Here is a 16,783-nt window from a genome sequence, read left to right as displayed (position 1 = left end):
AGCACTGATTACTGTAGAAATGTCACTGGTAACCCCAAAAGTGGCAAAAATGTCAGCCAAGGGTCCGATCTGTCCGCCGCAATGTCGCAGTACCGCAAAAAAAATCGCAGATCGCCGCCATTACGCGTTAAAAAAGCAACAAAAATGACAAAAATCTTTCCCTTTGTTAGTAAACGCGATAACTTTTGCGCAAACTAATCAAAATACGCTTTTTGCGATTTTTTTTACCAAACATAGGTAGCATAAAACAAATTGGCCGAAAATGTTAAAAAATTTTGATTTTTACATTTTTTTGGGGGGGGGGGGGGAATTTCATATAAAAAAATGTGAAAAATATTGCTATTTTTGCACAATTTACGCTCTTTTTTTGTTTATAGCGCATGATCAAAAAATCGCACAGGTGATCAAATACCACCAAAAGAAAGCTCTGTTTGTGGGAAAAAAAGGACGCCAAATTCGTTTAGATACAGTGTCGCACGACCGCCCAATTGTCCGTTAAAGTCACGCAGTGCCGAATCGCAAAATACCCCCTGGTCAGGAAGGGGGTAAAATCTTCCGGGGCTTAAGTGGTTAAAACGATATTATAGAAAATTGATAAATAGATGAATGACATATCCTCTATAGTTGTAGAAGAATGATATTTCCTTCACATCTCATGCCAATAATGTAGACCTTAGTGACAATGTCATATCAGCTCTCATATTTCGTCTCATCAATGATGACTTTTATTGTGTGCTGCTATCACTGCAGTTATGGTGTATTTGACATAAGCAGGATTGTACTAAGAATAGGTCACTGGGAAAGACATGAAGAGTGATGGTGGTCAAGGAAACAAACTTGATTTACAAATGTGTTAAGTGAGGTGAAATGAATGTTGTCACATCAGACATCCAATCATATGAAGAAGCTCTGTTTTTTCTAACTCTCCTGCACACAAATGGATGTTTGAAGTGAACACAGGCCCAGTGGGTTTAGCGGTATTCTTAAGCAGAAGGTACAGTGCAGTGTGTTATAAAAGGCAATATATGATTTATCATTTTTAAGATTATTCCTAAAGGGCATCTCTGTGCCATGTTTAGACTAATATAATGCAAACTGGTTCTATGAAGAGAATTTGAACCCATTTTCTGAGCGAAGTAACAGCCCCAAAACTGGTATGCAAACCAGAAGTCAGATGAGGGTAATGTCCATTACTGGTTCCTGGGACAGGCAGGTGCTTTGTTTGGTGACAGATTAGCAGCAAGACTGAAAGAGTATAGTTAAACCTAAACTCCAGCTTTACTTGGTCTTAAGCAGTTGTACAGGATCCTGTCCTGTACTGAAATGGCCTAATCTGATTTCACTGAACATTGTGAGCTTCTCACAGTGTGCACTAGAATTTCTAACAAGTCAAATAAAATCAGCCTCATTTCCTTGCTGGAGGGCGTCCAGTATGATCTAGCCAATTCTTCCTCAGCATTATTGTCCCTGGTCAGTCTCTTTTATTCATTTTTAGTTATTTTAATCATAGAGGCTCAGCATCATATGTGGGCATTACCCAAGGCAGTCTACATGCAAATACAGTCTGGCTAGGAACGTCCACTCCTCGAGACTAATACGTGCCTTTAAAGTCATTTTAATATTTGCATAACTCCCATGACCCAGCCCTCTTCTTGCATCCAGGCTGAGGACTCCTAAGAAGACTAATGAGGCAGAGTGCTGGGATGTCTTCAGGAGGCTATAAACAGCTATTCTTCCAGCCCTTCACACCTTCCATGATCTGACCAGGAAAGGCAAAATATAAGCAGAATAAACTTCAGCTGTGAAACCAATAAAATGAAACAAACTGCGGACACTTCATCTTCAGTACATGTTCAGCCCCTCACTAGCAAGGATATTGTCAGTGGTGCAGCCAACAGTGTCCTAGGAACCAATGACTCATCCCTGGCCTCATTCAGCAGCTCGAAGATTCCTCAGCCGCTGCCATATTTGGATAATGAACCAGCATCCCCACCTCTATCTTTACTTTCACCCATCGGCTGGGGATTCTCCCAGCCAGCGGCTGAATGGGACCGGGATGACTCATTGGTTGTTATGACACCAGCGGTCATCAGCTTCAAAGCAACCAGGGAGCCCTGTTCAAGAAGCTGTTATAATAATGACAATTTCACAGCACAAAGTATCCCACATTAAGCAGTGGTGTCTCTCTGTTTGCCAACTCAAAGTTGGTCTTAATTACCTCCAGTTTGCTTATCTGTGAACTGACAGTAATCTTTGTTGAATCTGCTGCAAATGCAGTGACCGATTCTTAATATGGAAAAAAAAAAGTACTACCTGAATCTGTCACAAATGTTGGATCGCCTTATAAAACTGTCACAAGGCTTTTCTGAATAAGGTACAAGCCATTTTAAAGTTGCAATACCGCCAGTCCATCTTAAACCCACCATAAACTTCCCTGGTAAACGCTTGAAATATGCTACAAAGCTTATGCTACAAAGTACAGATTGCTGGTTCTAGCTTAAAGGCTCTTTTCTGTACCGCTGTCTACCTATTCTACATTTTTGTCAAATGAGTTTGCCAATCTGCTGTTTTTTTTTTTTTTACTAAGGGTGTCATGTGCCCTACCCCTCTCTCCCATATTTTTTCCTGTTGTGAGAAATAAGCTTTGTTTAAGCATAAAAGTGACTGGTGCCCATCTTTCTACCTTGTACACCACCCACCATGCCTAGTAACCTGCACCTTAAGGAGGAATGTCAGCCCTCCCTATTTCTTGGGGTCACCACCAGGCCTCTGGGGTTTGGGGGGGCACTACATGTGTATTAATAAAAGCAAAGTAATAACTGATCTGGTATGTTCGTCGAATGGGACAGATTCAGGGGTACAATCGAGGACACTTGAAAACTGGAATCAATCCTGTTAAAACAAAACTGTCAATGGAGATCTGTGGCAGTACCAGAGCCTGATAAAAAACACCATTCTATTTTAATGTTCATGTCACTGTGTGTTCAATCCACTAAATTAAGCTCAGTAGGAGGGAATATAACACTTTACATAGTTTTAAAAGTACAGGTGGTTCCTCAGATAGGGTCTGTAGTTTTGTTCTTAAAGTGGAGTTCCGGCCTCAAAATCGAAAAAATCTATTTTGGGCCATCCGCTTGCTGATTGCAACCTGAAAAAGAAATGGATACTTTTTTTTTGTTTGCTTACAAGAAAGTATACTTGCCTTCCTTCCACTTTCTCCCTCTGCAGCCCGCGCCGTCTCTTCCAGTTTGCAATGACTCCTGGGAGCTGAACGTCATTGCTCACAGGAATCAAAGCGCCTGCACCGGCCCGCTCGTCACTTCCGGTGCAAGCACGGCATTCCCTGCTATACAGCTTCTGGGCATGCCCAGAAGCTGTGCAGGGATGCTGCGCCTGCCCCGGAAGTGACGAGCGGGGCCGGTGCAGTGCATTGTGGGACTCCGACGTCACGGAAGAGGACACGAAGAGGGACGCTGCGGCTTCAGCTGCCCACACCTGAGATGGCAGCGCTGGAGAAGAACTTTTCAAGGTAAGTATTTCTTCTTACAGGTAATTGCAACCCGGGACAGTTCAGAGCAGAGGCGTAACTAGAACCTTCAGGGCCCTGATGCAAGAAACCATGAAGGGCCCCCCAGACCCCTGGCCGGGGCCCTTACCTTCAAGCCCAGGGCTTTTCCCACTAATCCTGGTGCTCTTTACACTCGTTGCATGGCCTTTTATTACGGTCCCGCAGCAGGATTCTTTCACAAGTTCTGCAGTGGGCCCCCTTTCTGCAATCTTGGGGCCTCCCCACAGTGGTGCAATGCCAGGGTCCGGTCGCAAGTGTGACCTTTGCGATCCTGGAAGTTCAACCACTGGTTTGCTACCGGGCCCCCTGGAGCATGGGGCCCGGTAGCGATTGCAACCCCTGCAACCCCTGTAGTTACGCCCCTGGTTCAGAGGCTATCCATTATGGAATGTACTAGCCCTGACTGTCCCAGGGGTATTTTTAGCTAAAATTGACCCCCGAGGCTGGAACTCCGCTTTAGGTTGAACTGATTTGTAAATTGGAAGGGGTACATTTTTAAGTGTAGCTTCAGCCAAAAAAATAATTTTTACATTTTTTGGATAGCATAGGGAAGGGTTAACACCCTTGTAACATTTGTTTAGCTGTTTGTCCTCTTGTTCAAAAGATTTTACCTCATTTTCTGTCCCTATGACAATTGGATTTTGAAAATTTTAGTTTTTTGCGGAAACAAGGATTGGTGATAAAGCTTCAGCGGAGACACCTTTTTCCCATGAGAACTCTTACAGGAGTCAATTTCCCTTCTTAGTGGGTAGATTTCCTCTCACTTCCTGTTGTCTCCCTCCGTTTGTAAGTAGGATTAATTTTTAAGTCGGATGTTTGTAACCCAGGGACCGCCTAAAGTTTTTTCTATTTTAATACACTTTCCTATTTACCTTCCTTGCAGTTCTCCTCCTCACTGTCTTCCTCCAGCTGTTCAGAGGCTGTCAGGAAATCCTCCTCTATTGACGACACTGAGCAGTTCGTATCATCTTCTGCATGCAGTGGGGAGGTTTCACCCTGCAAATGGTTCTCTTGGGCCAACTCCAGACCCAGCAGAAACTTATTCAGTTCCAAGATGATATAATTTGAGGAGATCATCTCAGGAGCTCCCTCTCTTTGTAGCAAGCAAATCTCATCTGGGTAAAACATCTGTAAGAGATCAAAGCAATCTGTGAGAATTCTTATATATATTTCCAATATACATTTTAGGAAAACATTACTGAACAATCCATTTGTCCCGCAGGCATCGCTAGACCTGTGTATTTGGGGCATGTGCTCTGGGTTTCCTGCCCACTGCAAGTCTACAAGTCTACATTGACCTTTAACAGAGCATGTTACATGATTGTCAGAGCAACTTGCTCTGCTGTAGTTGACCATGCAGAGCGGAGTGATATTTGGCCCGAATAGTTCCAGCGCAATGTCACTCAGCAGAGACCCAGGAGGCAGCAATGGAGAATCTCTGCAGCTTTTTTTTTATCAGCCAGTGAACACGTTATGACTGCACTGACCACAACATTAAAGGAGCATTTACTACTTAGCACCATTTAAGGGTTATAGTTCTCACTATTGATCACAAAACATTTAAAGAGGCAATCACCGCTGATCCCAACTTAAAAAAGGCACTCATCATTCACCACAAATGTAAGTGGACACTTACTCCTGCTGCACTCTATGCTGTGGATTACGTAGACATGTATTCTCTTTTTTAATGCTACATAGTCTTAAAAACTGAACTTTATATGGGATACATGTAGCGCCAAAGTAACTGTGATAACAACTATATCATGAACTTATTGTGACAATAATAAATGTGAATCCATAAGATTAGTATAAGCCAAGGATCCTCAAACTACAGCCCTCCAGCTGTTGCAGAACTACATGTCCCATTAGGCATTGTAAAACTCTGACATTCACAGACAGGACTAGGCATGATGGGAATTGTAGTTCCTGAACAATTGGATGGCCATAATTTGAAGACCCCTGGTATAAACTAACAGGCATAATTCCAAAAAAGTCTAAAGAATAATAAAGATAAATAAAAACGCAAACGCATGTAGAAGTGAAGAGAGATGAATCCAATGCAACCACTCCAGTGAACATGAAAATATTGTGTCCATATTGAATGAGCCCCCACCATCAAGTGAATTGCAAACTCACCGGAACATATGGCTGCCGTCACAGCAGCATGTACATCTTACAGCATGTATAGAAATGTCTCTGGCTGAATCACAGCACTGTACTCTATCAGGCAGCTTTTATGCGGAGTCCAACTATGAAAGAAGCTCACCAATAGTCCAGATGAATTTTCCATAGTGTAGTAAGTTTAGTGTTTCAATAGTATAAAAACAGCATAAAACAAAAGTAAAAACCACTCACATGAGAAGACGCTGTGCGATTCCAGGTCACCAGCGGCTTTTCATGTGAGTGTTTTTTACTTTTGTTTTAGGCTGTGTTTATACTATTGGAACATTAAACTTACTACACTATGGAAAATCCATCTGGGATTTTGGTGAGCTTCTTTTGTTCATAGTTGGACTATAAAAGCTGCCTGCGGGAGTACAGTGCTGTGACGCAGACAGAAGGATTTCCATATATGCTGTAAGGCGCACATGCTGCTGTGACGGCAGCCATATATTTGCAGTTCACTTGATGGTGGTGGTTCAGTCATTTGGACACAATATTTTCATGTTTACTGGAGTGGTTGCATCATATTCATCTCTCTTCACTTCTACATACAGTATGTCTGCACTTAATTATTCATTATTATTCATTGGACTTTTTTGGATTAAGCCTATTAGCTTATACTAATCTTATGGATTTCTAACATTTAGTATTGTCACAATCAGTTCACAATACAGTTGTTAAGGCGCTATGCTTTGTATGTATGTGCTTTTAATGTTCTCTATACTACATTTGTGTAAATTGCCTTTATCAATAAATATTAAGCACAGTGCAGAGTGCAGATTCTGTCACATTTGTACTTTATATGGTATGTTGTACATTACAGGGTCATGACTGCTGAATTCCATATGTAATTTTGTACATTACATAGTTCTGATCCCTGAAATCTATATGCTTTACGCATATTCCTGAGTGCTGCACTTAGTGTGCAGTTGTATATTACCTAACCACTATACTTTATTTCATGTTGTATGTTTTATATTCCTAAATCAAGTGTTCACTGTTTTAACAGCTACTGTCAAGGAGCAGGACCTGTGCAAGGATTTTTGTCTACCCAGACGGCACACATAGCTTAAGAGCATGGTTAAACAAAAGCCGGGCTTCCTTGTACCTATAAAATATGCTTCCACTGCTATGCCACAAGCAAGAGTATCACAAATAAATATAAACCCCAGCACAATCATCACAAAAAAAAAAAAGAATGAAAAGCTTCCATTGCACATGGTTTCGCAGACAATGAAAATATACAGAGAGCTTACACTTTATCTGAGACTACCTTAAAAAAGAACTTCATTAAATAGTCAGGGACTGCGTAGCAACCAGCAACTGTTAAGACAATGAAGACTTTGCTGAGAAATATATAATGTACAGTATTGTGTATATAGTTCAGGCGTGTGTAAGGCGAGGGGTTGGCGATGTGCAATGCACAGGGTGCTGCAGTTAGTGTCGGGTTTAAGATGCGTAACACTGAATGCAGGGGTCCAGGGTGTTTCATGCAATGTGTTCAAGGATCAGGAGTATGTAATACATGACACACAGAGCATGGCCCAGAAGAACATAATGCACAGAATGCAGGGGACAAGAGTATGCAATGTACAGAATGCAGGGGACAGGAGTGTGTAATGTACAGAATGCTGGGGGCAGGAGGATGTAAACCACAGAATGCAGGGAACAGGAGTATGTAATGTACAGAATGCAGGGGGCAGGAGTATGTATTGTACAGAATGCAGGGGTCAGAAGTATGTAATGTACAAGATGCAGGGTGCAGAAGTATGTAATGTACAGAATGCAGGGGACAGGAGTATGTAATGTACAGAATGTAGGGGGCAGGAGTATGTAATGTACATAATACAGGGTGCAGGAGTGTGTAATGTACAGAATACAGGGGACAGGAGTGTGTAATGTAGAATGAAGAGAACAGGAGTATGTATTGTACATAATGCAGGGGACAGGAGTGTGTAATATTCAGAATGCAGAGGACATGCGTGTGTAATGCACAGAATGCAGGGGGCAGGAGACTGTAAACCACAGAATGCAGAGAACAGGAGTATGTAATGTACAGAATTCAGGGGACAGGAGTATGTAATGTACAGCATGCAGGGGGCAGGAGTATGTATTGTACAGAATGCAGGGGTCAGAAGTATGTAATGTACAAAATGCAGGGTGCAGAAGTATGTGATGTACAGAATGCAGGGGACAGGAGTATGTAATGTACAGAATGTAGGGGGCAGGAGTATGTAATGTACAGAATGCAGGGTGCAGGAGTGTGTAATGTAAAGAATACAGGAGACAGGAGTGTGTAATGTAAAATGCAGAGAACAGGAGTATGTATTGCACAAAATGCAGGGGACATGAGTGTGTAATGCACATAATGCTGGGGACAGAAGTATGTAATGTACAGAATGCAGGGGACAGGAGTGTGCAATGTACAGAATGCAGGGGCTGGTAGTATGTAATGTACAGAATGCAGGGGACAGGAATGAAAAGCACAGAATACCTGGGACAGGGGTGTAATGTACAGAATGCAGGGGACAGGAATGAAATTCACAGAATACCCGGGACAGGGGTGTAATGTACAGAATGCAGGGGACAGAAGTGTAATGCACAGAATGCAGGGGACAGGAGTGTAGTGGTAAGGAGAGTACAAAATCCCCCCCCCCCCACTTCACCCTTTTAGCAAAAATCCCCACTCCCTCTCCTCCACAAAAAGATTTATTATCCATCCTCCCTCTGAGCACAAGTCCTCTCTCCTCTCAAAACGCCCCCCTTTAGGACATACAGTATCCTCCTAGCCCCCCCCCCCCTCAAATCACTGCAAGTATTTTTTTCCAGGTTGTCTCCCTCACCTCCTGCTTTGCCCCCCTCCCCCAAGTGTCATCTACGTATATTGTATTGTGTATATTAAATCACAGACCTCAGATCAGCGTTGTGAATGCTTAGTGAAGTCTCTCCTCCTCCCCAGCTCCTTCTGTCTGTGCACAGGAACATATCACAGCCGAGGAGGCGACTGTGGCTTTAGTCTGCTCTGGAAAAGGCGGCTGGTGGTTGGGGAGAGTGCAGATCGCAGTGTGTGGGACCCAAACACCTTCCACAAGCATTTGCTGCAAATCCATGAGGTATGTGAATTTACCACCCCTGCCACTCTAGTGCCCTCAGGCGGCTGCCTGATCTGCCTTATGGCAGTGGTGGCCCTGTCAGAGAGTCCACAATTGTATCAAAGAAGGTATTCTTTAAGACAGGATCAAATATATTATTGTGCAGAAAAGCATATATAATAGAGGAGTCTGTTTTCAACCTTTTTTGAGGGTTTTATGTGAGTCACTTGTAGTACTGTAACTAAGATATATTTGCTGTGCCATGCATTGTGTGCCTCAGAACCTTTTGTTATGTGTTTCACGGGGCCATTTACAATCCTAGGAACACCCCTGCTTACCATTGACAATAACAGGGAAGGCTCACAAAAGATACTACCTACAATTTTTGGATTTGTTGGCATTCCAACTCCGAGGATTTCAGTCCTGTACACATGTTATCTGAGTATTGTTGTATATAAGAATCAGTGTTTATTATAAATAATACTGTATATCTAGAAGAGGTAAATGTGACTATTTTTCTCTATTACCTCGTTGGATTTGAAAAGAAGTGCTCATTTTTATGATAAATGTAGAAAATTGCTATATTTTTCCTGACGTTTTCCCTTATGCTGCAACAGTTTCATTGTAAACCCTCTTGAGACATGAATACAATGCCTGACTTTACAGCTAGATAAATAGCTACGGAATGCAATGTGTCAGTTTTTAGCGGAATCTATTTAGGGAATTCGCTTTTGTTTGATGTGATGGCTCAGGAGCATAGTGGGATGTATAAGTGGGCTAGAATGGTCTGTATTTGGCATTAAAAAAAATATAAATCATATTGGGTAATAATAGTAAATTATGGACTTAAAAAATAGATGTCAATTGAACATAACTGGAGAAATTGTTTGATCTTACTGACATCCTTATCGGAGATTATTACATATATAACCATAGATTTCCAAACTCAAGGACAAGTAGGGAATTCTGCTTATCTTTCTGATTTACATGGATAGAAGATAAGGACCTAGTCTACTTTGGCTTGCATCAGCATTTACTGAAGTATCTACAAGATGATCTCAGATTGGTTGCTGTTCAAAGATGAGCTAAGACACACTCTAGTTAGTTAAAATTTACTGGTGGTTAGGGCAGGAGATCAGGCCTCTTGTGCTCAGAATTGCATGGTGAACACTTAGTAGCTATTGTAGTAGTTACTTCAGGTATGCTGGTTTTAAAAAGTGAAGACTTCCCAGATTAAGGAGCTAAGGGTTCCTGCTGTATGTAAACCATCTTGCGAATATTTCTCTTACCTGTGAACAATCTGTTGCTGGCACACATTTTCTATGCGTTAATCCACTGAACAGCACAATCTCATCTTCTTTCAGCTCTTGTGACCTTACTGAATTTATTAGCCTTTGCAGATCCGGAGAAACTTCATCCAGCTTCTAAAAAATAAAGAGCCACATTTAATAACCATTATTGAAAAGGACTTCTAAGAGACATTACCTGCCCTGAATTTTTGTTAGATCCCAGTCTGTAGTAACATTTGCTGCTCGATATTTCTGAGGACCCTAAAGCTTGGGTCACTTGAAGCTGAACTTGAAGTCATTGCTTGTCAAGGCTGATGGAAACTAGCCAGCATTAGGGCAGGACCAGGGTACAACTATGTTTCAAATTGCAAGTCTAAAAGAGGAACGGAACTCTGAACTCTCAAGTTTTGCCCAAAAAAACAAAAAACAAAAAACATATTGATGGCTGATGGAAAAATGTCATATTTCCTTATTATTATTGGCTCACCAATATCTAAGAATGAATTCTAAGCCTGGTTACCTTAGCTGACTTTATACTATTGAAATGCCATTATTAACTCACCAAATGCCCAAGCAATTTCAAGAATGTGTGCTATCTTCCTTTAAAGGCAATACTGCTATTCAGGGTTTATAATTGGTCAAATGCTACTAACTACCCCTGTAAATACTACAGCCAAAACATGGACTAGCTAGCCCCGACAGAACTGTGACATGCACGTATCTGTCCTGATCATCTGCCAAACCGTGGTAATAACGCTGTAGGGAAGAGCATCTATATTCTACCTGCAGGTAAGTTTTCTTTATATATTCTTTTAATTTTATTAAGTTTGTACTTATTCAAGAAAGGACAGGTCTGTGCAGGATCCGGGTGAAGGGTCCAGCACCAAAGCCGTACTTTCAAATAATAAAGAGGGGAGGAGAAAAATAGAGAGAGAAAAAGAAGGAAGGGAGGAGGAGAAGGGCAAGATGGGAGGGGAGAAAAAAAGGGGGAAGCAAAGGGGGGAGAAAGAAAAGAAAAAGAGGAAAAAAGGGAAAGGGGACAGGAAGAAAACACAATAGAGGAATAAAGGTGGAAAAAACAGGGTGGGTAAGAAAAGGGAGCTGAGGAAGAAGGGGAGAAAAGGGAGAGGGTGAAGAAAAAGAAATGAGGGCTGATGGGATTTTTACGGTACTGTAATTAAAGATGAATAAACATCATATATAAAAATGTATAAATTTATTCTTTAGATTAAAAATATGACAAAAATAGAACAACACATGGACATAAAATGAAAAAACATGTATAAAGCAGTATATCAGGAGTATACAAATGTGTTCTAATAGGCAATGACAATATATATATAATTGATATATATATATAAACCGGTGATTTACACCAAAAGCACCGGGTAATGACCCGACATGTTTCGCGGTATTCAAGTGTCCGCTTCTTCAGGGGTATATTGATTTTAAAGTAGATAAATTTGCCTTAGAAATCCTGTGTAAAAAGAAGATGATACATTAGAACAAGCAACATTATTGTATAGGGAAGTTTGAGAACATGCACCGAAAGTGTCTCAGATCTCCATCACCTTATGACATGCAAGAGTGGTCACCCAGTGAACGCCTCCCCCACGGATGTGGAGGGGGTGGTAAAAAGGGCAGCAGACCATATGTAAACGTCACACATTGGTGGATACCTGAATATAACGTACTGGCTGCTCAAAAGTTGCCTAGAGGCTGTTGACTGGTCTGTAAAGCATTTTTTTCTCTGAGAGATATAAAGGGGTGGCATTAAAGTGTTATATAAAGCACAAAGAGATCATCTGCAAAAAGATATTGAATGCCGCACTAAAATAAATCTTACCAATACTGGACAACATACACTGGTAGTATATGTGCGCTGGGGTAAGCTACAAGTATGGCGTCCTCTCCAACCCAAAGAGGTGTCTCAACACCCTACAATTCGAGGGACATCAGCGTTGGTACATCTGTCAAGTAGACAGCAGGAAAAGGTAACTTACTAAGAGGTGATTCCCCCTATTTTTCCTTTCCCCCGATGGCTCACTAAGGAGCGTCTAGATGGGATGGAAAGAGGTACGTATAAGCAAAGGGATAAATTTGAATAGTGCAGCATTTCAAAGATCTCTTCCCCGTGTGGGGCTCTGTGGTGCTTACCGTGTGTTGTATCAGGCGGCGTCAACGCCGGCAACTGCGGGGGTAACGCTGTCACGCCGCTCTTAAAACACCCACTCAACCCAGCGTGCATACGCACTTCCGGGCGGAAGTGACGTAAGCTCGCAGGGTCAGGTCCCTAACGGAGCATCCCAGGTACTGGGCATGCGCCGTGTTGCACAATAGTCAGCCGCAATCGCGGCTGTATGCAACCACATGACCGGACACGGATGGGAACATTCCCAGCGTGTCAGTCAGTCCAGGGACCACACATCCGTGGGGAATGCCGGGCAAAGACACCCCCCCCCCGCCGTCAGGATGGAGAAATATGAGACCGGTGACTGTACACAAAACCTCCATAAATGCAAATACAAAAAGCTTGTGTATACCGTGTGGGTACTGCAACCCATGGACAAAAAACATATAAATAAACTGTTACATATTTATTTAAGCACCCATAACAATACTTAGTTTATATTGTAATCATGGTATGTTGTGTGGCCCCATGGATAGCATGCATCACTTGGAGCATAAACAACAACCAAATTTGAACAACACAGAATAGTCTGTGTGGTATATTACAAAAATAAATAACATCACAATATCTGCTTGCTGGTATAGGATAATAACCTGTTAGTGGCAATCCTGGGGAGAGAAACAAAAAAAGTTTTAATAACAGTATGTGGTTAAATCAAACAATAATGACACATTCACCCTCCAAAAACAATGGGGGTGTGGGAAACTCTCAAAGTCTCCGAAGATTCCAGACATCTGAGGGCTGAGTCAGCATGACAGCTGGCCTAATGGACCCACCCAGGGCCTCCCAGAGGGTGGATGACAGGATGGGAACAGAACCCATTGCATATGTTACCCTAGAAATGGTTTATAGGAGACCATTACATTTATGCCTGGGGGTTTGGTAGCGTCTAATGCTTCGATCCAATAAGATTCTTTTTGCAAGATGCGCTTGTCCCAGTTTCCACCCCGGGGGTCTTGAGGAATGACCTCCAGGACGAAAAAAGAGACAACCGAGTTGTCAAATTTGTGGTATAAATTTATATGTCGGGTAACACTGGTCTGGTATGTGCCTCCTTCTGAATAATATACGTGATCGCCAATCCTTTGGCCTAATTTGCGTATGGTTTTGCCGACGTAATAGGAGCCACATTGACAAGTCATTAAATAGACCAATCCCTGTGTATTACAGTCAGCATACTGTTTGGATTTCCACCACTGGCCATTGGGTAGGCGAATGCCATTACCCGTGTTGATCCAAGGGCATTTGTTGCAGGACCCACAGGGGTATGTGCCTTTTTTGGTTTTAGGATGAGGGGCTTGAGTGTTATAGTGACTTTTTACAAGACTGTCCCTGAGGGAAGTTGCTCTCCTAAAAACCAGATCTGGTTTAGATCTTAAATATTTGTTCAGCGTATAGTCCTGTGTGAGAATTGGCCAGTGTTTACGCAAGACATCTCGAAGTATGCCTTCATGTGCCGAAAATCTCGTGATGAATCTCACATTGTGCTGATCATCTTTGAGAGTGGTTTTGTATAGAAGTTCAGATCTGGAACAGGACTTGGCTCGATTAAAGGCTTTTCTCAAAAGGCTTTTGGAATAGCCTCTGGCAAGCAACCTTTGTTTCAATTTATTGGCTTGAATGTGAAAATTATTGTCAGTGGCACAATTCCTACGAAGTCTGAGGTATTGAGCAAAAGGGATGCTCTTAATAAGGGGGGTGGGATGGGCACTTGCTGCGCATAGTATGGTGTTTCCAGCGCTTGGTTTGCGGTATAGGTCTGTATCGATATGACCATCAGGCATCAGAGAGATGTTAATGTCCAAAAATGAAATTTGTTGGTGACTTATTGTGTGGGTGAATTTTAAATTTAGATCATTGTTATCCAAAGCTAGCAAAAATTGCTGTAGATCCTCTCTGGTGCCTGTCCAGATAATCAATAAGTCATCAATAAATCTATACCAGATCAAGATGTAAGACAGCCACCGCTCCATGCTGTCGTTGGAAAACACCATACGTTCCCAGCCTCCAAGATAAAGGTTGGCATAGGACGGCGCGCAGCAAGTGCCCATCGCAACCCCCTGTATTTGTAAATAGGTCTGGTCAAGGAACGTAAAGTAGTTTCTCGTTAAAATGAATCTTAATAATTCGAGAACAAAGTTCATTAGAGGCCAGGTGGTACGGTCTTGTTCTTTCAAGAAGGATTCAGCCATCCGGATGCCCTGCTCGTGCGGGATACTCGAGTACAATGCCTCAATATCAATGGCTACGAGCAGGGCATCCGGAGGGACCTGAATCTCTTCTAGATGTTTGAGAAGGTCTGTTGTGTCACGTATGTAAGAAGGCAGGCCATGTACGTGGGGGATCAGAAAGGAGTCAACAAATTGACTCGCATGTTCTGTTAATGACTCATTGCCCGATATAATGGGTCTACCTGGAGGGGAGGAGATATTCTTATGCACCTTAGGCGACGTATAAAAAGTTGGTGTTTTGGGGTATTTAATATTCAAAAATTTATATACGTCCTTATCAATCAGACCCTTCAATAAGGCCTTGGTGCAGAGGAGTTTGTATTCCTCCATGTAATCCTGAATGCATGTTAAAGAAATCGGGCGATACCAGTCGGTGTTATCCAAGACCTTGAGACACATCTGTTCATATTGGGGGGGCGACAAAATAACGATGTTGCCTCCCTTATCGGATAGTTTAATAAGGATGTTTTTGTTGGCTTGCAATTGCTTTAGGGCCATAGTTTGTTCATGCGTTAAATTACTGGGTACTGTTGGCCAAGATGTTGTTTTCAGGTCTTGAGAAACCCTTTGAACAAAGGTCCAGATGTTTCGGTTAGTGGTGAGGTCATTAAACTTTTCCGATTTTGGTTTAAAAGTTTTTTTAGGGATCAAGGTCCTCTGTGCCTTGGAAGGTTCCACAGAGGGGTCCGGTGCATCAATGACCGAGACCACTTCCGTATTTCCCTCCTCATACAGGAGGACCAAGTCTCTCAAAGCCCGACTTTCGGCCATGGCAAAAAGGCACATACCCTTGTGGGTCCTGCAACAAATGCCCTTGGATCAACACGGGTAATGGCATTCGCCTACCCAATGGCCAGTGGTGGAAGTCCAAACAGTATGCTGACTGTAATACACAGGGATTGGTCTATTTAATGACCTGTCAATGTGGCTCCTATTACGTCTGCAAAACCATACGCAAATTAGGCCAAAGGATTGGCGATCACGTATATTATTCAGAAGGAGGCACATACCAGACCAGTGTTACCCGACATATAAATTTATACCACAAATTTGACAACTCGGTTGTCTCTTTTTTCGTCCTGGAGGTCATTCCTCAAGACCCCCGGGGTGGAAACTGGGACAAGCGCATCTTGCAAAGAGAATCTTATTGGATCGAAGCATTAGACGCTACCAAACCCCCAGGCATAAATGAAATGGTCTCCTATAAACCATTTCTAGGGTAACATATGCAATGGGTTCTGTTCCCATCCTGTCATCCACCCTCTGGGAGGCCCTGGGTGGGTCCATTAGGCCAGCTGTCATGCTGACTCAGCGCACAGATGTCTGGAATCTTCGGAGACTTTGAGAGTTTCCCACACCCCCATTGTTTTTGGAGGGTGAATGTGTCATTATTGTTTGATTTAACCACATACTGTTATTAAAACTTTTTTTGTTTCTCTCCCCAGGATTGCCACTAACAGGTTATTATCCTATACCAGCAAGCAGATATTGTGATGTTATTTATTTTTGTAATATACCACACAGACTATTCTGTGTTGTTCAAATTTGGTTGTTGTTTATGCTCCAAGTGATGCATGCTATCCATGGGGCCACACAACATACCATGATTACAATATAAACTAAGTATTGTTATGGGTGCTTAAATAAATATGTAACAGTTTATTTATATGTTTTTTGTCCATGGGTTGCAGTACCCACACGGTATACACAAGCTTTTTGTATTTGCATTTATGGAGGTTTTGTGTACAGTCACCGGTCTCATATTTCTCCATCCTGACGGCGGGGGGGTGTCTTTGCCCGGCATTCCCCACGGATGTGTGGTCCCTGGACTGACTGACACGCTGGGAATGTTCCCATCCGTGTCCGGTCATGTGGTTGCATACAGCCGCAATTGCGGCTGACTATTGTGCAACACGGCGCATGCCCAGTACCTGGGATGCTCCGTTAGGGACCTGACCCTGCGAGCTTACGTCACTTCCGCCCGGAAGTGCGTATGCACGCTGGGTTGAGTGGGTGTTTTAAGAGCGGCGTGACAGCGTTACCCCCGCAGTTGCCGGGGTTGACGCCGTCTGATACAACACACGGTAAGCACCACAGAACCCCACACGGGGAAGAGATCTTTGAAATGCTGCACTATTCAAATTTATCCCTTTGCTTACACGTACCTCTTTCCATCCCATCTAGACGCTCCTTAGTGAGCCATCGGGGGAAAGGAAAAATAGGGGGAATCACCTCTTAGTAAGTTACCT

General features: G+C 42.7%; 1 protein-coding gene across 1 annotated transcript in view; it reads right to left on the bottom strand.

Moving 5' to 3' along the window:
• SPHKAP (SPHK1 interactor, AKAP domain containing) overlaps window positions 1–16,783 on the bottom strand; it is a 257,420-nt gene that overhangs the window by 41,871 nt on the left and 198,766 nt on the right. The window contains exons 4-5 of the mRNA XM_082249593.1: window positions 10,113–10,247; window positions 4,441–4,696 (exon numbers count right to left, since the gene is read on the bottom strand). Coding sequence (XP_082105719.1) covers window positions 4,441–4,696; window positions 10,113–10,247 — 391 coding nt within the window. The remainder of the gene's footprint in view (window positions 1–4,440; window positions 4,697–10,112; window positions 10,248–16,783) is intronic.

This window comes from Pelophylax lessonae (genome assembly GCF_965119305.1).
Source record: "Pelophylax lessonae genome assembly, chromosome: 3".
Classification (NCBI taxonomy): Eukaryota; Metazoa; Chordata; class Amphibia; order Anura; family Ranidae; genus Pelophylax; species Pelophylax lessonae.
This window is presented reverse-complemented; position numbering and strand designations above follow the sequence as displayed.